The 22,042-nt window shown below is 43.3% G+C and overlaps 1 protein-coding gene across 2 annotated transcripts in view; it reads left to right on the forward strand.

Annotated features, from left to right (window-relative positions):
* The window catches only part of ST3GAL1 (ST3 beta-galactoside alpha-2,3-sialyltransferase 1), an 80,889-nt gene extending 61,097 nt beyond the window's left edge, over window positions 1-19,792 (forward strand). For both annotated transcript variants that reach the window (XM_054815204.1, XM_054815203.1), the window contains 5 exons: window positions 2,908-3,104; window positions 6,338-6,517; window positions 11,198-11,243; window positions 14,340-14,459; window positions 16,270-19,792. In XM_054815204.1, coding sequence (XP_054671179.1) covers window positions 2,908-3,104; window positions 6,338-6,517; window positions 11,198-11,243; window positions 14,340-14,459; window positions 16,270-16,443 — 717 coding nt within the window. In that variant the 3' untranslated portion in view covers window positions 16,444-19,792. The remainder of the gene's footprint in view (window positions 1-2,907; window positions 3,105-6,337; window positions 6,518-11,197; window positions 11,244-14,339; window positions 14,460-16,269) is intronic.
* Window positions 19,793-22,042: the final 2,250 nt, after the last annotated feature.

The raw sequence follows: 22,042 nt of genomic DNA on the forward strand, positions 1-22,042 counted from the left end.
TCCACAGACTTCTGAGGAAAGCAGCTACTTCACTCAGGACACAGGGGTCAAGTATTTCAGTGTATTTAAGCCCACTTCTAGCAGTTGTATCCATACACGTATCCCTGGCACACAGCTACGGCACTTGGAGGAAGGATGCTGTCCCAGCTGAACCATATGGCACTGACATGGCTCTGCCTTGCACGGCACAGACAGACTTTCACCCAGTGCTTTTGTTGATTTATGGGAAAGGCCAGACTGGTGGGAGCTTGTTAAAACAAAAAGAAAACATTACTAAAAAAAAAGGACAAAAATTTGGTGGGGGAAAGTGAGCTATAATGGGCTTGTAATTGTAATGCTATTAAAATGGTCTTTTTCAAGAAGTCAAGTAAACATTGTGCAATAAGGAACTGGCTGCACATTATGTCTGAACTTTGAAAAGCTGTATCTGCCTTGGACTTAACCAGCTTCATTGCCTGCCCTGCTCTGTTTTGCTGAAATGTCAAAGACCAACCAGTGCTGATTGAAGATTAGGCCTGAAAAGTGTAGTTCAATCAGATAATCACTAAGGAAATTAAAACAGAGCACTTTTAATGAGTTAAAGATGGATGTATTATTGTATGAATGTTCAGCACGCAGGGCAGTAAGGTCATCATCCTATTTAAGGTCTTTGAAGGAATCTCTAACGTAAGTAATAATCTCTGCTGTGGAAATTGTGTACAGCCGAGGGATTGTAGGACAATGGTGTCCTGCTCTGTGGCTGGTGTTGGTGCCGATGTTTTAACTTGGTTGCAATGGAGTTACTCTAGACTGATAGCAGCACAACAGAAAGAAAAGGCAGATCCCTGTTCTGGGTAAATGGAGGTGCCTATCCATGATAACATTTCTTATCGTTTTAATGCATCAAACAGAAGTCAATACTCCAGTCCCTTTCCTATAAGTATGCCTTCATTCTGGCTATTTTAACTTAAAAAGAGGGCTCAAGTGCTTAGGATATTCTGAAATTTACCTTCTTCATCTGAATTTTCTCAGGCAAAATAAGTTTCAGAATAGATTTTGGATTTGTTTGGAGTTCCCTCTCCCCCCTTGTCCCCCCCTCCCCCGGCCGAATAATGATGTTCTTAAAGTATTTTGGTGCGTGTTTGGTGGTTTTCCCTTTCATTTCTTAAAGACAGTTAATGTCAGTTAACCTATATAGAGAGAGGGTACACATGGGTGTATGCACATAAGTGTTCAAATAATTCAAATTGAGTTCCTTTTTAAAAAAAAAATAGTTAAATTTCTCTGCATTATACACCTGATCCTACACTCTATGATATGTATTAAAAGTCTTCATTCATTTTGAAGGCTGCAGACTTTCTAACATTAAATGTTTTTCACAAACTCAGAGATTTAAAAACAGGTTAGATTGGATTCATAACTAATATATCAGAGTTTAAATATGTGAACATGTGTTTGTAGCATCCCACACAAATTTAGAAGAAGATAACATTTTGCACTTTGAGCCATCCGCTGAATAGTGACACACGTGGTAATAATGACAGTGCTTGTTTGGGCATCCTAATTACCTCACATCCTAATTACCTCACATCCTAATCACCTCGTGCAGTCCATATCTGAGTATATAGGCTAGCAAGGATTAGCAGTAAGGTTAAGCCTTTGTATGCAACATTTCTTTGTCATCTTTGTTTCAAGTCCTTGGCCCCGCTGTTGTCTTGTAGCTCTGAGCTCCACGGGCTTATTGTTCAATTCAGTGCAAATAAGGCTGCTTTTCCTAGGTCTGCAAAGAGACAGCACAAAATTTAAACAAAAATTACAGTGATACATCTGTGTGTGTGTGTTTGACTATGAGAGAGAGAGAGATAGCAGGACAAATGAACAGTTCCTGGTGCAGTCAAGGGAAACGCATCAGAAACTAAAGCCAAATTACCTCGGGCCATTGCTGGGAGTTGTGGGAAAAGGTGTTTCTCCTCCCTCCCTCCCTCCCTCCCTGTGTCTCCTTGCCCTGGGCTGGCAGGGCAAGGGCAGAGCCTTTTGGCAGATTTTGTGTTAGAAGTCATACTCCTTTTGTGAACTTGCAAGCAACCGGCACCAAAAGGGTGGGCAATGCTTTTTGTGAGCCTGCCAGCACTCCCAACCTCTTTAGTAACCCTCAGAGAGCAGAACTCCAGAAAGGGAGTGTCTCACCATCACCTGCCCTGCACCTCGCCTGTACCTTCCCAATCCAGCCATTGTTTCCACCATGCACCACAGAGCTGCTACAAAAGAGTTTCCCTCCATGGCAACAGACACAATGACCAAGGTCCGGGTGGTTTTATTCATCCTGGAGCATTTTTTGGATGGATTTACATCTCCAGCCCTCAGGGCTAACTCTACCGTAGTTTCCTGTGCACTAGCGGCTGGTTCCTCCACAGTCCAGAAAAGCAGCAATGAGATCTCCCACTTCCAGTTCTGGCATATGCCAAAATTTGTGGAAGGGATGTTGGCCACACCTGTGTTCCATCAGATTCTCTCCTTCCTAGCAGGTTTTAAAAAAAATTGTATGGATGTCCTAAGAGAAGATACCTGGCCCAAGGTGGGATTAGGCTTACAGACACCAGAGGAACATTTATTCTGCTAGGGGCAGCCTTGGGGAGAACATACGATCTGTTCCACCGTGGCTAGATAGACTGAGGAGGTAAGGGAATCTGAGAAAAAGGAAGGGAAAAGGGGAACCAAGTTAAAAAAGTTAATGAGAAGGGATTTTCCACTTTTTTTTTTTCGTCTTCACACTTCTGCTCCCAACCCAAAGCTTTGCAATGCATACTGCAGGAGACAGCGTCTGCAGGTAGATGCAAGAATGATCTTTGAGAAGACATTTGAAGCTACATCTTGCTCACCGACAAGCTAGCTATATCAGTAACTTGGGATGATTTTTCTCTCTAACAGAAATTGCAAGGAGAGAAAATGCCGAAGAATATTAATGCTACTCTCAAGGAATTGTTTGAGATCATTCCCGGGGATGGGGATCCACTGCAGGAGCGAGGCACTTACACGTGCAGACGGTGTGCCGTCGTGGGCAACTCTGGGAACCTTCTGCAGTCTCAGTATGGCCAAGATATTGACTCCCATGACTTTGTACTCCGGTGAGTAGGCACTACCTTGGCTCCAGACATCTCTGTTGTTTAAGATCCATATGTATTTTGGGGGACAAGTGAGTAAACAAGATTTCAGGGGCTATTTGGTGAAATCTGGTACTTAGGTCAAAACTAAGTTCCTGGGATGTCAACTATGTGCATTGGAGGTACGACCTCATGTTTGAGCTTGGAAAAAAAAAATGAATAGGTGTTGATACTGTAGCTTGTTCTGCACCATACATAATTGCTTGTGTTAAAAAATATCCCTGAAAAAAACTGTAGTTTTGAGTAAAAGTTATTTCTGCAGCTCACTCACAAGTGATCTTTCACACACTTAATTGACTGTATCAGATTTGACTTACTTGCACTGGTTCATTCTTAAGCAACAGTGGGGTGGGAAAGCCAAAGTCACTTTGCAATGGACAGGAGACAACTGGTTGGCTGCAGCTACTTTCTGAAGGGTCACATCGCCTCTTCCTTTCGAGGCAATGAAGGTTGGCTATTTTGTCCCACTGAAACACCAGCGGGAACTGGGTAAGCTAATCACCCAAAGTGCAGCCAAGATATCTGGGCTGACTAAGTTCATCTCTAATGCATTGTCCAGCTTTCATACCGCAGGTGCCAGTACAGCACAATTTGAGGAGCAATGCAGGGCAGGTCAGAGGGATTGCTGTTGGAAATACCACATGTGGGATTATACTCTCAGAAACAACATAGCCTTTGGTGGGAAGCTGTGCGCTGAAGTCAAGACTGAATCAGCAGCAGATGAGCGCTATTTGAACTGTTAAGCCACCTTAAGCCTCTTAGCCTCCAATGTGGCTTGGACACGCTGTGGAGTCTTTAGATGACATCTAAATGTTCATGATCAATCATTTCAGGAGTTGCTTTGTCAGTTGCATGCCTTGCCCTCTGCCAAAAGTACTTCCCCAAGGGCAGAGCAGCCGACCTGCTCTTCAGATACAAAAAGGGAAGTGAAGAGCCCTCGACATTAGTCCTGCAGGTTGCAAATGTGAGGCAGCTGAGGTGCCTCAAAATGTGAGTTTATGCTTAACTCCGTGTCTCTCACTGGGGAGACAGCCCCGTTCCTGTGGGGACTTTCTTGTCTTGCCTGGCTTGCATTCCCAGATTCATGCAGAAAATGCTTTGCTAGATTCAAAGACTATTGTTTTTTTTGAGTAGTAACTAATGAGTAACACACTCAGATGTGTGTTTCTGCTCTGAGGTCTTACCCTCCTCATAGCTGTGCATCCCTGACAATGGAGAAACTCTCTGTGACTTGGAATTGAACCTTCCAGTCTTGGATTTATATATTAGCAATCTCAAGCCGTATCTGAAGGGATGGCACAAGATTTTAGGATTCACCGTAGAAATTTGTGCAGAAAAGGTGACCCCTTTGTGTGTCAATCTAACAAACAAAATCTCTAGTGAACTGATACTCAGTTGCACGTGCTCTGGCAATACAGCCAAGCGTGGGGAAGAGCCAAGGATTCTGAGGGGACACCTTTCCTTCCAAACACTGTGTTCCAGCCCACTTTTATTTGTTTAACTATCTGCTTTGATGATAGAAGGAAATTCCTGCTCAGTCCTTCCTGCTCAGACTGGGTGTGAGCGCTATCTTCTGCCATGCCACACAGCCAGCCCCACCACGGACGGTGGGGAAGGTACACAGACCCGAGGGCAGAGTGTGAGTAAGATAACTAAGATGCTTTGTCCTGACAGAAAGAAAATCCCATATTTTCTACCTGAGACTGAGTAATCTCAAAATAAAACATGGTCTCATGCTTTACTGAGTATTTCTACACAGTACGATGTGGGTCACTGGCAGGGAAGAGCTTAGCTCAACAACGAATCCACACAGGCTGGGATAGTCTGCCCACGCTAATATCTCCCTTTGAGGGAGTTAGAAGAAACTTAACTAATTCACCCAGGGGAGTAGTGCAATAACACAGCCTGGCACAGACTTGATAAACAGATTTTATCTCCCCTGTTTTCAGTGACCAGGGCAGTGTGTTGTCTGGTAACGTACGAGGCTCCTCATCACCTCGTCAGCTACATCCTTCCTTGTCCTCCCTGCACTTCTGCTAATTAGACAGGACCTGAGCTAATGTCTCTGCAGGAGACTCCAGTGGGTTGCAGAGAATCCCCATTCTGCTCAGACCCAGCTTGGGGGTTTCTCCATGGTGTTGCACAGCACCATGGATTCATGCAAAGTCAGTCAGCTACTTTGGGGATCTCTAATGTGCATTACGCTGCACCACAGAAATATGCAAATCTGTACGAGCAGTGAGCTAATGCATCAGGGAAGGAATTGCTGATGTGTCCCCAATTTACTTCCAGAAGTGAACACAAGCGTAGAGGCGTTTCTGCAGTCCTGAGTTCAGAAACCCCTGCTCTGTTCCCCGATACACCCAACGTAAGGTAGCCCTCTTGGCCAACACGTTTTGACTGAGCCCTGGTGGGCCCTGGGCAGTTCTCCATGCGCTGACCCCAGGGTTACTGAAATCACACCATGTGTGTGCAGAGTGACTCTAAGTAGATGTATTGAAGTTGGGTGACATCCTACTAAGTAAAGTTTGAGTAAATGAAGTGTCAGCAGTAGGTCCTGCATTTCTCACTGTGGCTTTGGTGCCTTTTCATGGAAGGACATAAGAAATATTTGTTGCTGTTTATCACATATAACATGGTTTGTTACCTTGACCCTGGATATCCAAATACACCTGTACAGATGGAGGGATTAAAACTGTGAGAAATCATGCTGGTGGGCTTCAGGGCAATATTCTTGTCACTTACTGGAGGCTTCAGCTTTAGGATGAAAGGAGATGTGTCCTCATGGACTCGCTGGTCTTTTGACCAGCTTTCCGCTGACTGTAAAGGGAACCCAGGGATGTGCTCGGAGATACACTTGCTTGGCAGAAACTCCCATTCAGTCCGAGGAATCTCACACTAAAGCTGAGCTTTCATTTACTTTTGATTTATTCACTGTGGGTGATGGTCATTTCAGCCTACTTGAGGACCACTACACCCTGTCAAGGCTGTCTGAGGAGCCTGCACACAGCACTCTCCTTAGCCATGGGAGCATTTTCCTGCCACCTCCAGCAAATGATTTGGGGAAGAATCACACATATTTGTACCTACCTAATTCCTCTCCCACTTCACAGAATCATAGAATTGTTTTGGTTGGAAAAGACCTTTAAGATCATCAAGTCCAACTCACTCTCTCACTTCTTACTTTTGGGCTGCAGAATGAACCGTGCCCCCACCACTGGCTACGAATCAGATGTTGGGAGCAAGACCACTCACCACTTCGTTTACCCCGAGAGCTACAAAGAGCTGGCAGAAAATGTGAGCATGATCCTGATCCCCTTCAAAACCCTGGACCTGCGCTGGGTTGTCACCGCTCTCACCACAGGCACCATCAACTTGTGAGTACGGGCAGCGGTGAGTGGGCAAGCTGAAGGGGTGGGAGCCCCCACATGTTGCTGTAGGACAGAAAAGCCCACACTGGGCAAATCCCCACTTCTGATAAGGCTTTACAGACCCTCTCAGGTGAGGGTTCAGTCCTGAACGCTTGCTTTCTAGGAAAAGCTTAATGTTATGGTGCAGTCTTTGAGATGAAGATCCAGATCCAGCTCTTCACAGCCTCACACAATGGTCTCAGAGAAATGAAAGGGGGATTTTTTGCTGCTAGAGGCAGCCAGTTTGAGCAGTGGCTTCCTGGGCTTTGGGGCTCATTGCCTCATTTTGGGCTTCTGCTCATCCTTCCTCCTCTCCAGTCCCTTGGAAGTACAGTGGGTGCAGCCAGCATGCCCGTACCCAGGCGTACCCATCAGAAAGCCATCTGCAGAATCAGGTGTTTGGCGGGTTATTCATTCAGTGGTGGTCCTAGACACCTGGATTATCCCACCTGAGACACTTAGGTGGCCAAGTGGTCTTCCAACACATATCCCACTTGTGGAAGAGGACAAGGAGGCAGAGAGGGACGCACAGGCTGCTCACGGAAGGCAGTGAGAGCAGAAGCAGACTGGGACACTTAGTCCCTCATCCACAGCATCCTTCCTTGGACAGGTCAGTCAGGAGTTCTGTCCGTCTTTCCTGGTGGAAGGTGATTGAGAGCCATGCAGAGGAGACACTGTTGTTTTGTGTGTCATCTGTGTGCCTTATCTTTAAATTAATGTTTTACCTGGCAATAAAGTGCCATGCTGGTAGTTTTTCTCCACTTCTTCCTTGTGCTTTTGGAAGTAAATGTTGTCCTGCTTAATACATTTATGGTAGCACTAAAATTAGAAATGTGAACAAAACACGTTTCTTCTGGACGTCTGCTAGCAGATTCTCTCCCTTCCTATAAACTGGCTTTTCCTAATCCAGAGAATGAAATATGTGACATTTGTACTGTGTGAGAGGTTATCTGCTGGATGTAAAGCCACAACCTGGTGGGATTGCTTGGTGGTCCCTGCAACAGCAGATCAGATTACTTTATTCCAGAGAAGCGTTTCAAGACATTTGAACTTTGTTCCCAATTTCAGAAGATTAAAAACTTGGAAAAGTATGTCCATATTGACTGGAGATAAGACTTGCGTCACTTTTTTAAGGAAAACTTTTTGATGGGACAACAAATGGAGTTCTATTTCTTCTTTTCTTTTTCTTTTCTCTCTTTACAAATGCATTTTAGATTCTTTTCACTTCTTATTAAGATTCTCTTAACTTGTAAAAAATTTGATTTAGTCTCTTTTTACCTTTTTTGTCACCAGCACTTAGTATATACAGTCATAACTTGTCTTGAAAAAATCCATCTTCAGGACACACTTGTAACTTGGAAAAATCATCCCACTTAGAAAACTGGCTAAAAAATATCACTTTTTTTGCAGGGCTGAGATTTTTTTTTTCTTTTAGAAGCTAAAAAGATAAAAAAGGTGGAGAACCTCTGCCTTTAAGCTAAGATCCAAATCCTATCAGAAGCAATGGAAAGCTCCTAGCTTTGAATGAAGCCCCTTGCTGCATCTTTGTCATGTCCGTGCCTGCACTAGGAAGAGGAGCCCATAGAGGGCCAGTTGCTGCCATCATCACCCATCCGTGTTTCCGTCACTGTCACTGCTCTGTGCCCAGATTGAAAAGGTGTTAACTACTTCTTGTCGAGTATTTACTTCCAGAAGTGGCAGCAAATGACTTGCAGTGGTAAAGTTGAGTGAGCCCTCAGCCTATCAGGAAGATATAACTGGTTGACTACAAGGCAGTCCCAGCACATGAAAGGAAAAACATCTTTGCTTAATAAATTACAGAATATATTATATATTTATAATTAGACTGTATACACGGGCTTGGTGAGGATCTGGTATAAATTAGTGTGTGAGTATTTAACCACATGGAAAAAATACCAGTATTTTAAGATTTTTGCCATACTCAAAGCAGAGAAATTGCACATTTAATAAGCTGGTACTTGCTGAAATAATAAAACCAGAAAATCATAAGAACACAAAGCATAATAATATATGTAACATAATTTTAGGCTAGCAGAATAAACCTATGAGCATGCATGAAACACACAGTGTCAGATACAGTGTATAAAGAAATTGTTGACTGTACGTTTGTAGAAGAGAGAAGGCAGGAAATAAAAATATAACCCATCTGAAATTCAGTATTTTAGAAGAGAAGAAATACTCACCTCCTTACCCTGACCTGCATGGCCATCATGCCTTGTGCACAGGCTGCATAGTATAAACTGAATTTAGGTTAACAAGAACCTAAGTGCACTCATAGTTAAAAATGATAAGCATCCTCTATTGGTTAGAATTTTACACAATGTTTAATTTCCTGTATCCCATTCAAATGAAGTAATAATTTCCTAAGACTCAAAACCTGTGTATTAATCATATTCTCTTCCCAGTAGTAGCATTATTCAAGCAATTTTTATGGTTCAAAACAAAAGCCAAACTGCAGATGGCTTTAATATTAGATTGAATTGATAGCTGAATGATTCTCTCAGACGTGTCCCATTTGACTGACGGATGTCCCTTTTCAAAGTGGCTCTCTAAGGGCTGAGCATTATCTCAGAAAAAGACAAGAAAAGCATTCTGGGACAAAAAACCTTCAGCCCTCATCAGTCATATATTTAGCCTAGTTGCCTTAACTTGCCTTCTGCAAGTCTTTTAGGAATCTCCGTAGTGAAAAAGCTCCATGTATCTCCACTTGGTTTGGCAAAGAGCAATTTTTGTATTCCTTCAAGTGTTTTGCATCTTCCACTTGGGTTAAGGCTCCAGTAAATGGCCTGTGCAAAGTGGCCAGTAATAATGGCAGACTTCACTACAGCCCTGCAAAGTGGCTCATAGAAGATGTTTTCCAAATTATATGTATTCCACCTGTCGCTACCTTCATCACAGGCTTCACTCTTTGTCCCACTCCTATGTGGTACTTACTGGGTCACTAACTCCCTGACTGCTATGCAGCCCATGTTTTACGTGATCATAACAGTGTAGGTCTCCATTTGGTCTTAATCAGCGTGCCAATACTTTCCGTGCGGTTGCATGCAATTCTGCAGCCGGCTGACAGCAGGACTTGGGTATTGCTTCTGAAAAAATGAAATATCCCATGATGAAAATGGCTAACATGTCATCTGACAAGAGCTGTGGTAGTCTCCTGGTTGGATCAGAGCTGTCTGCAAACACTGTCTTGAACAATGCATACTGTTATTTTCGGTCTTCTACTGTACCTAGCTGAATGTCCATGAATAATGGCCCCCTTGTTTCCTCCACATCATCTTTTTAGAAAAGATTGGCTGTTTATTTATATAATAATGAGGAGATTTTACTAGCAAAGAAACCCTTTTTATCTTCGTAACCACAAAAAGGATATGGGATAACCAAACCTACTTCTACTGACTTCGCTAATCAAGGTCAGGTGTGGGAAGCAGCTGCTAGGGCAGATTTGCTGAGAGCAGATTAAGAAGTCTGCATGGGTGTCCCTTTCCCCATTAGCATCTTGTGTCACATCTCAGGAGGGCTGGAACCCACTTGTCACCTCTCCCACTGCATCCAGCCCAGAGCAAGGATCGCAGGTCAGGGGTGCTCAGAAGTACCTAAGGAGTTGATGATGTTGCCAGGTCACCATTGGTTTGGGAAGACTTAAACTAATGTTTCAAAGTGTTGATGATCCATGGTTCAAAGAGAAATAAATCCCTAATGACAGAAATCCTGTTGTTACCAAAAATCAAGCAAAAATATTTAGATTGAACTAATGGAAGACTTTGGTGTTTTATCACAGCCCATCTAAAAAGTATGCAGGGTATATTTTGGGATATATTCCAATTACGAGGCCAGTTCACCAGAATTTTTTCACTTGAAACAAAATCAGGGACATTTCTTTTTACAGTACTCGTGATGAGCTGTGCAATGCCAGCATGCACCGTGCATGAGATATGGGGAAGAAAAGATTTTTTTGTTTTCAAGACATAACTCGTGATTTCAACCCAGTCATAAGGTATGACTTGGAATTTTTATGCTGGGCACTGCAGGAAGCCTTCAGCATCCCCCTGAGGAGGAGGGGAATAGCTTGTTGGTGAGGGGCTGTGTACTGGGAATGCCCGAGTTGCACATAACCACAGAAATTATGAACTCTACTACCGCCTACTCTGAAAATCATGGAGTAGCTACAAGTATTAGGAGGGGAAAAGTCTCCCCCTGGTGGGAAAAGGTTTCTCAGCCATGAAATTAAACAGGTAGCCCTTCCCATTAGCAAAGTGCAAAGACTGCAACAGTCACGATCCAAGAATTAGAAGTCATGGGCTCCACATAATATTGACTCTACAGTATATTGTCAGCTAAATCTTTGGTGTCCTACTGTCAATAATTAACTTTAAAATTTAATAATATAATCACTTCCTATAAACTTGCTTCAGTGACAGCTTACTTTTTTCATGCTGTATTGCTTAATTGTAGCTTCATTTTCCAACATCTTCTCGAATTTATTACTTTCAAATAATTTGAATTTGATACTGTACATGAAGAATATTCTTTCTTTCTTTGGAAATACATGAAAATATAAATATGTTGGGCTTTTATTAATCTTGGTCTTGGTTTGTTTTGTTTGTTTTTTTTTTTTTCTTTTAACAGCACATATGTTCCAGTTCCACGGAAAATCAAAGTCAAAAAAGAAAAGGTGAGCAATGCTGGTTTGTGAATTTGTTCTGCTAATCCACTTGTAGGTCTTTCACCTCTTTGGGAGACTGCAAGAATCCAAGGAACCCCTTGACATTCATACAAACTGCAACCAAAATACACAGACTTTACAAGGTTCAGCTAAGCTAAAGGTTATGTGCCATTCAGGCCATAGATCAACCACTGAGTAACTGAGGTTGGAAAGAAACTGCTCTTGTGACTATGCCATTGCAGTATGGCCGTTCTGAAGGTTGCATTGCTTCCTCTGCTGCTCAGGGAGATTGAAGGTGCACCATTGGCCAGTGGTGCTCACCCTCCACAGCAGTTGCTCTGTTCCCACCCATTGCGGTCATTCGGATGTAATGACACTTTGAGCTGTGGAGAGCCTTTGGAGTTTTTTTAAAATAATTTGACTATTTGAATGCCAGGGATGTTTCTCACTCCCGGGTCAGTTCCTTGTAATAAGGAGCTAAGGGAACTCTGAACAAATAAAGCTGGGCTCAGACCAAGTCCATGCTGGTTTTGTCTCAGGTGTATTAATGCTCTCCCAGGCAATGTTCAAGCCAAGTTTGGAGGATAGCACAGACCAGGGAGTATTCCGTTTTGCACAGGGACAGAACTGAGCAATGTGGACATGATCCATTCCATTCCACTTCCCTCAAGGCTAACAAAACACCTCTGACCCATTTTATTTCATAGCCTGGATGTGTAGGAGGCAGGAGGACCTCATTTCTCTGGGAAGGTCGAAGAAAGATGGGCAAACCTGGTGCCCATCCTACAGCAGTCAGAAGAGCGTCCATCCCATGCATGCTGACTCATTGCCCAAGTATGCTGAGGTTTAACAGACCTGCCCTACTGCTGGAGGCAGGATTTCCCATGTGACAGGGTAGTTATTCCCATGTTGGACCTTTAGCCACCATGCAAAGACTTTTGTTGTTGTAGTTGCATGGTTTGAGGGCATAGCCAAGGCAAACCATGTAGGGAGAGGAAAAATGTTTCTTCTTCTATAGACCTTCCAGCAAAATAAAAGTCTCATTCTCTCAGCCTTTGGAGAGGCTGATTTTCAAAGGAGCTCAGGCTTTTGATGTCTCAAGGGCTGGTAAAGTATGACAGTCCCAGAGCATTAAAATTGCAGATTAAAGCACATATCCTTCATTCAGGAGGCCAGGTTTTGCCAAAGGCTTCAGATGAGACCTTTAACCAGTATCAGTTTATATTCCTGTGCTTCAAACCGAGGACCTCTAGGGGAATTAAATAATCACTTGGCTCATCCCTACCTGTTGTGAGGAACACAATAACTTCTGCAAAGCCCTTGTGAGATGCACTACCACAGGGTATTAAGCTCACATCACACTTGAGTAGCACCAGCCCAGGGTACGGCTGATGATAGAGAGATGAGAAGCCTGCATTTCTTCCCACACCGTGCAATGCAAAACACCCTGTGAGAAGCGATTACACACAGATACAATATCAGCAATTAACCTCTGACTTTGTAAAAGGAAAAGCCCTGCAGCTATCCAGATAGCACTGAAACACTGTCACTCTAATTACAAACGCAGCATGGAGGGAAAAGCCTCTCTGCCTGATTCAGGGAAGGGGGTTGAAACCAAGGGCTCCCACCAGTCCTTGGATTTACTGTACAGTCAGGTCTGATCTTAAGTGCTCTGTCTCCATTAGATGGCCTAATAAATTCCCCAGGAGATAACCAAGTGCAATTTATGTCGTGTGAGAAAAAAAAAAAAAAGCAGCATATGAAAACAGCATGTTTGGTAAATAGGAGAAATACAGCTGGCACAACCTGATAAGCTTCCTGATAGTTTACACCTGACCCCTGGTTTCCTGAGATCTGTACCTATAGACATTCCAAGATACGGTTGGCATATTGTGCAGAAGATAGAGTTGCTCCTACTTTCCCACCCAAATTACGGTTAGACTTGATGATCTTCAGGGTCTTTTCCAACCTAAGTGATTCTATGATTCTATGAAATCTGACATGGCATCTTGGCTTGCCTTGCTCAAGCCTCCAACTCCCCAGAGCTCACCTGCCTTACAGCAGGACACTGCAGGGAGAGGTGAATGCCTGATTTTCTTCTCACTTGTGCAGCCCTGAGGAGAAGGACTTGGGGGTGTTGATTGATGAGAAGCTCAACATGAGCCAGCAGTGTGCGCTTGCAGCCCAGAAAGCCAACCATGTCCTGGGCTGCATCAAAAGAGGCGTGACCAGCAGGTCGAGGGAGGTGATCCTGCCCCTCTACTCTGCTCTTGTGAGACCCCACCTGGAGTACTGCGTCCAGCTCTGGGGGCCCCAGTACAAGAAAGACATTGAGCTGTTGGAGAGAGTCCAGAGGAGGCCACGAAGCTGATCAGAGGGCTGGAGCACCTCTCCTGTGAGGACAGGCTGAGAGAGTTGGGCTTGTTCAGCCTGGAGAAGAGAAGGCTCTGGGGAGATCTAATTGCGGCTTACCAGTACCTGAAGGGGCCTACAGGAAAGCTGGTGAGGGACTGTTTATCAGGGAGCATAGTGACAGGACAAGGGGTAATGGGTTTGAGCTGAAGGAGGGTAGATTTAGATTAGATGTTAGAAAGAAATTCTTTACTGTCAGAGTGGTGAGGCACTGGAACAGGTTTCCCAGAGAAGCTGTGGATGCCCCATCCCTGGAAGTGTTCAAGGCCAGGTTGGATGAGGCTTTGGGCAACCTGGTCTAGTGGAGGGTGTCCCTGCCCATGGCAGGGGGGGTGGAACTAGAAGATCTTTAAGGTCCCTTCCAACCCAAACCATTCTATGATTCTATGATTCTATGATTCTATGATTTCATATCCATTGGTTTCAGTAGGAATCACCCAGGATTTACATTAGCGTAAGCACATGGGGTATCAAGACAAAGGAAGGAATATTCATGTGTAATTGCACATGGGAAGTACTTTTGAATGCACTTAACTACGGAGCTTTATTTTCCCCTTTCACTTGCCCTAGGGAATAACTATTATTCCTTTCTCCCCTACTCCCCTACCCCAGTGTCCTTTAGGGATAACATGTTACTGATGGTTTTTTCCCAGGGTATTTTACTAATGAGCCTTTCTCTCCAATTTTGCCTAGATCCTGGTTTATAATCCAGCTTTTATGAAGTACATCTATGAAAACTGGCTCCAGAATCATGGGAGATACCCCTCCACAGGCCTTCTGACTTTGATATTTGCACTCCATGTATGCGATGAGGTAAAGTCTGGTTGTGTTTGGATATATGGCTAAAAAATCAGGACGTTTCACACTGAAGTGTCAGGAACATGCCCTGGCCACTCACTCGGCCTTTATTTCCCCCTTTCCATCTTCTCTGCCATTTGCTTCTTCAAAGAGATGCAGAGTCATCAGTAACTTGCAGATATGCTCAACTGACAGTGACAGATTTTTTTAATGTCAGCAAGTGGTAGGGTTTAAGATGCATTCCAGGGGAATATAACTAAACATGAATAGTGGGATTCCACTTGGTATCAAAAGACATCTAAATATGGATGGTGTCTGTGCCCATCTTGTTAGTGGAAGTCCCAATTATATTTTATCTCACTGTTAAGGCACCAAGAGACATTGGTGTTGCCCTGAGTGTGCCCTCTGCCTCCAGCTGCTAGGCCAGGAAAGTACAGATCTCTTGACTTTGTGTGACATCTGCCTGCCTTGAGTCAATGTATTGAGTACTCAAGGACACCTCAAATGGCACTTATGTTTGAGCAAATGCATTGAGTGTAATCAGTGGAGACAAGAGAGGAGCAGATCCAGGGACTGTGCTGCCTGAATTGGCACTGAGTGTAATGGCTACACAGACACCTCCATTTGGATATCTAAGTCTTAAACATAATCCCACCTGAAGAACTTCAATGACCATCTCTTCCATAGCTAATTTGGGGAATGCACATGGTCTATTTTCAAACCCAAGCTTGTGGGTTTATACAGTAGGTTATGGTAAATGTCTCTGCTCCAGCAGTTACTTGAGGAAATTCCCTGGCTTGAGTGATGTGAGGTGCTCCTAGGTGACTGGAGACTTCACTAGTTAGTGTAAGGCCGGGTCAGCTCTACAAAATCCTGCAAACATGGGCTTGTCATCATGGGGGATAAAAATCACTATGCTGGCAAAATCTCTGTCCTGGCCACAGATCTGCTGATGAAAGAGACCTTTTGTTACCTAGGCCTGTGTTGCCTGGAGAGGTGATGGAAATACTCCTAATGATGCTGGCAGAAACTGTACCATAGTCATGGCAGATAGGATGGGCGGCTTGGGTGGAGCTTGTTTTCTGGTAAGCAGGCAATGAGCAAGGCTCTGACGTTACCAAAAATAACTTAAAACCAGCTCGTGTTTGGGTAGGTACAGGTGTGGGTGGGTTAGGGTGCTTGTTTTTTGGGCTATGACCAAATCAAACCCAGCCATATTGCCACACAGTTTAAATAAATCAACTGTGATGTTGATTTACCACTAGAGGAGACAGACCCAGCCATCGATGAATGAGCCTTTGGGGGAGGAAAGGCTGTAGGCATATACACAGACAAAGAACATAATGGCCCTTTGCTTCTGAAGTGACGGCAAATGTCATATAATTAAGCATATAAGTGGAGGTCGACATGGGTCATCATTTGGAAGACTAGGAGCAAAACTAAAATTTTTCCATTCTTTATGGCCTTAATCAGCTAAAGAAGAGGTTTCCATCCCAAGCCACTGACATCCTGAGATCAAACATCATGCTTAGGAGACAGGAATGTGTTTTTCATATTGCTAAACAAGAATTCATGGATAGAAATTTCCTTTTCTGTCTGAGTTCAGGTATGGTGGTGGTCTCAGCATGGCTTAGGATGTAATGTCCCTTGAGTAGGCCTTGGGCCGTTATTCTGTGGTTGCATCGTGTCATGGAGCAGAATAGCTTGACACACCACTGAGGCTGCTGCCTATAGATAAACTGAGAACCAAGAGAGTTTCTCCAACATTTCACATGAAGACCAATTGCTTTCCAGGCCATAACACTAGCTCTCTCTTACTTCCTAGGTAAATGTCTACGGTTTTGGAGCAAACAGCAAAGGACACTGGCATCACTACTGGGAAAACAACGCTTCGGCTGGGGCTTTCCGGAAGACAGGTGTCCATGATGGGGATTTTGAGTTCAATGTAACTTTGACTCTTGCCTCCATTGAAAAAATAAATTTTTTCAAGGGCAGATGACCCTGGCCGCGGGGAGAAGTGGGGGCTGCAATTTCCAACATGCAGCAGAACAAAGCTCAGTGAAGATGATCTGAGCGCCAGCCAGGTTTGAATGCGTGAATCTGCAGTGGATTCGGAGCATCTTACTGCTGCAATGCTCAACCGCAGGGAGCTCGGCCAAGGACCGGCTTCCATGCTGCACGTGATTTCCTATCTACAGATAGCTGGGAACTACCAATCAGTTGTGGGAATAAATGAATCTCTGCTTAGGCTCTACGGCTTGATTCTTGAATTACTGATGAAAGATCTGCCTGTTGCAATGAGGGGAAACCTGGGCACAGGAACTGCTGTTTGCGTGTCCATTCTTTCCTCAAATAAGTCTGGAGATCCTCGAAGAAGAGTGAAAACAACTTCTGGGACTTGAGACCCATTAGGGCAGCTGTGAACATCGTAGTAAGGATTACCTCAAAGAAATGAATTCACTTCTGCTGTTGATCTTCTGTTTGAACTGTCTCTTCTGTTTCCTCTATTACTTCTGATTTCATGCTGTATTAAGGACAAACATGATGATGTTGCCTGGAGTAGTAAATATTTCAACCATTGTCTTATTCTGCATTGATAGTGTCTAGAAAATATGGATCAAATCATCTCTGATCATATATTATTTAATATTGCTTCCTATACAGCCATAATGAGAGAGAAAACAATACTGAAAACTCCAGCAAAAACATGGCCTTTTTAGCCACTTGTTTGTTTGTGTTATTAGGTTATATATGATTTTTTTTTTGGGGTGGAAAATATAATGCTCATTATTATTTAATCAGTTTACTGTTGGAAAGTGGACTTTTTTCTTTCAGTCATTTATATGTGCCTTTTATAATTGTGCAACAGATGTGATTTTTTTTAAGATGATAAACCCTAAATTAAACTTTTTTATAAAAGGGGGAAAATTAACCAAAGTTTAGCCTCCATGTGGTATACTTTTGTAGTCAAAACCAATAATAAAAGTTCCTATATTGTATTTGAGCCAACACAAACGACTAATTTTTAAAGGTAACTTTTACCTTTTTTTATGGGAAAATATCCAAAAGTTCCAAGGAAACTTTTCTTTTTATTTTTTTACAAATTCAGAAAGTGATATCTCTTTACAACGTCTCTATTTGAAGTGGAAGAAATACCGTGGGTTGGGATATTATCTAGTAATACAATAGGAATCTTTTGCCCTGTAGCAGCATCTACAAGGACACAATCTACGCAAGCTGATCCTACAGTGTAAGCCAGACTTCAAAATTATGTGCATCTCTGGAGGAATGAGTGTGTTAATATCAGTACCTCTAGGCAGTGAGAGGGGAAGTGACAGTGGAGATTTTATATCCACAGATTTTTGCTGGAATCAACGCATTTAATCCTCAAGGACAGATAAAGTATGAATCCAAGAACAAAGTTCAGGTAGTGAAGAATGGAGAATAGTGTTTTTTTCTTCCCGATATCATGAAAACATGGATTATTGACCCATTTTCAGCTCTGGTGAAGCCAATGGAGTTCTTGTCACAGACTTCAAGGGACTTTAGATCAGGCTTGAAAAAAAAGGCATATTTCATTTTTAACGTATTGCGATGGTTGGGGTTTGTGACAATTTAGAAATCATCATTAAATTACTCCTCTTTCATGCACCAGTTGTGGCAGCATGTCCAAGCAGATAAGCATTTGAGCTCAGAGAAAGCCTAGCCCTTCGACCAGTGACGTGCTTCAGTCCAAGATTTATCCCTTTGTCTTTCCGTGCCAGTTGTTACCAGAGAGCTCCCCTCCAAGGCAGCAATTCACGGCACAATGGCGCGGTCAAGTGGAATATCCCTATTTTGGACCACAACACCGCTCGCCAACACGGACTGCTTTTCCCACGAGTATTACGGGACTTGCAGCGTATAAAGAGCTGAGGATGCCCAACGTCTGCGCGGGGAACTGAGCTCCCTTTGCTGTACACATGTGCCCCTTCAGTTTCGCAATACAGAAAGGGCTGGATTTTCAAATCCTCACGCTGAGACCTGTTCACGATCCTCATGTCAAGAAGCCCTTTCCCAGCATGGTGGCCAGCAAAACTCACCTGCAGCAAATTCAATGCGCTTACTGTCTTCTACATGTCCTTTGTAAAAGAATGAAACATTTCTACCTGAACCGTGTTTATTTGTTTGTTTTAAGCATTCCCACTGTTTAAATTGTTGTTAATCAATAAGCTTCTGGTGACATGTCACAGTAATACAAGCAAAGCAACTTTAAGAGGAAAAAGCCTCCATGGAAGACCTCAGTGGTATCTTCACCCTGTGGCTAGATTTTGGAGATACTTTTTTCATCATGAGCTTCAAATATTTAAATTTTTTTCCTCATGGACAAATGTCAGTAATTCAGAAACATTTTATTGCTGTTCCAGTCAATTTTAGAAAGACTTGGAAGAGAATTTGTGGTGGTTTGGTACCCAAATCCCATTGATTTTTATTTTTTTTTAATCAAGGGTGGCAGTTTAGGATCAAAGACAATGGCAAAAAAACCCAGCTATCTTCCATCCTGTGTTGTTCTGAAAGTTTCCTTTTGCTGTCCAAATTAAATTTCCAATTTTCCCCTGAATATTCTGCATCTGACCGCACATATGAAGCATCGTGGCTCATACTATTGTGGATAGATTTAGCGCCTTCATCATGGAACAAGCTGCAATTCCCATTTAATTTTCTTGCCGACAGCAAGCAGTAAATGTGTACCACTGATGTCCATTTTTCAGAGCGTGAGGAGAACAGAGAGTGGACATCGCCAGCTGTAGGATGAGGGATAGTCTGTGCCATCACATTTCTATTCCAGGGGAACTTTTTCTAGAGTCCTTTAGGCAACTGACTGTTGTCATGTTAGATCTTTGGCACAGTTTCTGCACAATTTTGCTGCTCATTCAGATACCTTCAGAACAAGGAGATACCGACAGATGATGTTGAGGGAAGAATTAATTCCCACTGCCAGTGTTGAAGACTGACCATGTTCCTGCTAGAAACTTTCTGGGTTTGTTTTATTTAAAAGGATAACAAAGGAAAACATTTAGCAACATGTCAAGGCTTCAAACCTTTGGACTGTATTTGCCACCACTGCAAAGCCTCTGAAGCACTCCTTGAGTGTGTGTTACTTTTTTTTACCAAAGCCAAATCTCTTGAGCACTTTTTTCTCCCATAACCAGTTTTTTTCCTATTTTTCTTTGACTACACGATCAATTATGATAATTTTTTTTTTCTCTGATGGTGGGGAGTTGTTACACTCAATCATTCTCTGACATTTTATTTATTTAATTTTTCAGTATGATATGAATCAAAATAAATTTTTTATTGCAATCAAATCAAAGCTGTTTCTTTGCATACTTCTTCTTCTTCACAGAATATTTCCATTGGGTCCCAGAACCTTCTCTGTCACATAACAGTGTAATGAACCCTTATTCCACTTCCCTCCCACCCATCCCTCAGGTGACATCGACATGCTTCAGGCTGCTGGAAAGCTTGTGGTTGTAGGCATCACACTACTCAGCTTATGGCAGCTCTAGACCTTTCTGGAGAACAAACTTAAACTTTATATACCTGTGGTCTCCTCGTGGATCTATTCTGTACTTAGGTTACATATAACTGAAATTAAGGCAGACTCAGAAATCAGTGACTTGAGAAGAGATTCAATTTACCTGTTCACTGGGGCTGACAGACCTGGCTCCATCCATAGGAGAGATGCTGAGGATCCACCCCAGGTCCCTATTTTAAATGCCTAATTTATCTGCTATGATCACAGAAACACTGTAGTCATGGATGTCCATTAGAAGAACCCAGTCCAGGAGATAGACATCTCTGGTGTTACAGACCCAGCCCTTAGTGGGTGCTGGTGTCAGCAGGTGTCACTTCAGCATGCCACACTGCCTCATCTGTGTGACCATGGCTTTACTTGGGGACACTCCACCTTAACTACTTCTCGTGAACCTCATAAACTGCTCAGATTCCTTATGCATCATTTCCATTCGTTATTTAAGGGAGTGAGTGGGGTACGCAGAGTAGCAAGGATGCAAATTTCCCATTGAAATGCAACCAACCTGGTTGCTTAGTGGTAGGAGCTCAAGGAGTTATCACAGGGCAGCTCAGGAAGCTCCTGTTCAGTTATAGGCAAAGGCCTGATGGTCACAGTAAGAACTGCTCTCCAGTGGAACCTTCAGAAAACCAAGCTCTCAGGAGTTGCTTCATACTTTGCTTTTCAACCTAGGCTCTAAACAAGCTGCATCAGTGAGATATTAACTACCATTAATGGATATAGCCCGGCCAACATCACACTTGTTGAAAATGAGTGGGAAGTGGAGGCACAGAGGTCTGAAGAGCTATCCCAGTCACTTCAGGTTCCCAAGCCTGCTTTCTGCCCAGAGCTTCTATAACCAGGCTGGTCACAGGGTTGTTCCAAAGAGAGAAAGTAGGAGTGCTAACCTGGGATGGCTACGGAACTGAACTGTGCTTCACAGTGGCTCTGTACCTTCAGACTTGTCACTGTGCAGAGGAGATGCAAAGCATTTGATCCTCTGTCATCCTCAGCAAAGCAAAATAATACTGGGGAACAGCTTGTTCTTGAAAATCATTTTGCATTTTGCTTCATGTCCACTCACAAGAAGCATACTGAAATGCAGCTTCCAGGTTTGAAATTATTTTGTCAGGAAAGTAATTTGCATAAAATCACAATCTGAAGACCCCCTGAGATCAGTAAGACATGCAGCAGCGACAACAGCAACATCCAGACAGATGGACCGACCACAGGAGCTGGACAAAGGACTTTGCTTATACCATCAAATGAAGAAAGAAAGTACCCACAGGGGAACAATATGGCTGCAGTTCATGGCATGGGTTCCTCTGATGGCTCACATTCAGCACAGCAATTAAACCCAACAAATGAAAAGGCAAGGGAGTCCCTTGCCACCTTTAAAATCTCTGTTTTCACTCGTCTTTCCTCCAGACTTTCAGGGAGGAGATGTCATTACATTTCGTTATCTTCAGGCAATGTGAAATAAAATGTGGTTCACACAGTGAAAAGTTCTTCAAGGTTAGGTACTTCTGTGTGAAGGTAAATCTCTGTGTTTTCAGTTTAATTTTCGCCTATAGGAAACGTAGCAAGCTGCTTTACTCTTTAGTTTCTAAGGTAACTTTTGGCTGCTAGAATATGAATACATCTATAGGGGATTTTGGCCAGACCTGTGACATGAACACTCCTACTAAGACAGGACATTTCCCAGAATAGTTGCTTTCTCCACATATTCAGAGACTCCAGTGTTACACACCATGCCAATAGTTGCACTACCAGCTGCCTCCCTGGCCACCGAGACACTAAATCAGTAACGAAAGCATCCTGGCTTATACCACTAACGCTGCATCCTGCCTTCCTCCAAGGATGCCTCCAAATCAAGTGTTACATCAAGGAATCCCTTACAGCAGTTTCTCCCCATGTGGATTGTTTTGTTCCCCTCCTTGCTTTTCTGGGGTTGGCCCCACAGAGTTGTCGCCATCCAGGAGAGCTGCACATTGCTCCCCCAGCCCCACCCCAAACCCGCAGACTGGCTGGATATTTGAACTGA

Source organism: Grus americana, chromosome 2, assembly GCF_028858705.1.
Source record: "Grus americana isolate bGruAme1 chromosome 2, bGruAme1.mat, whole genome shotgun sequence".
NCBI classification, from domain to species: Eukaryota; Metazoa; Chordata; class Aves; order Gruiformes; family Gruidae; genus Grus; species Grus americana.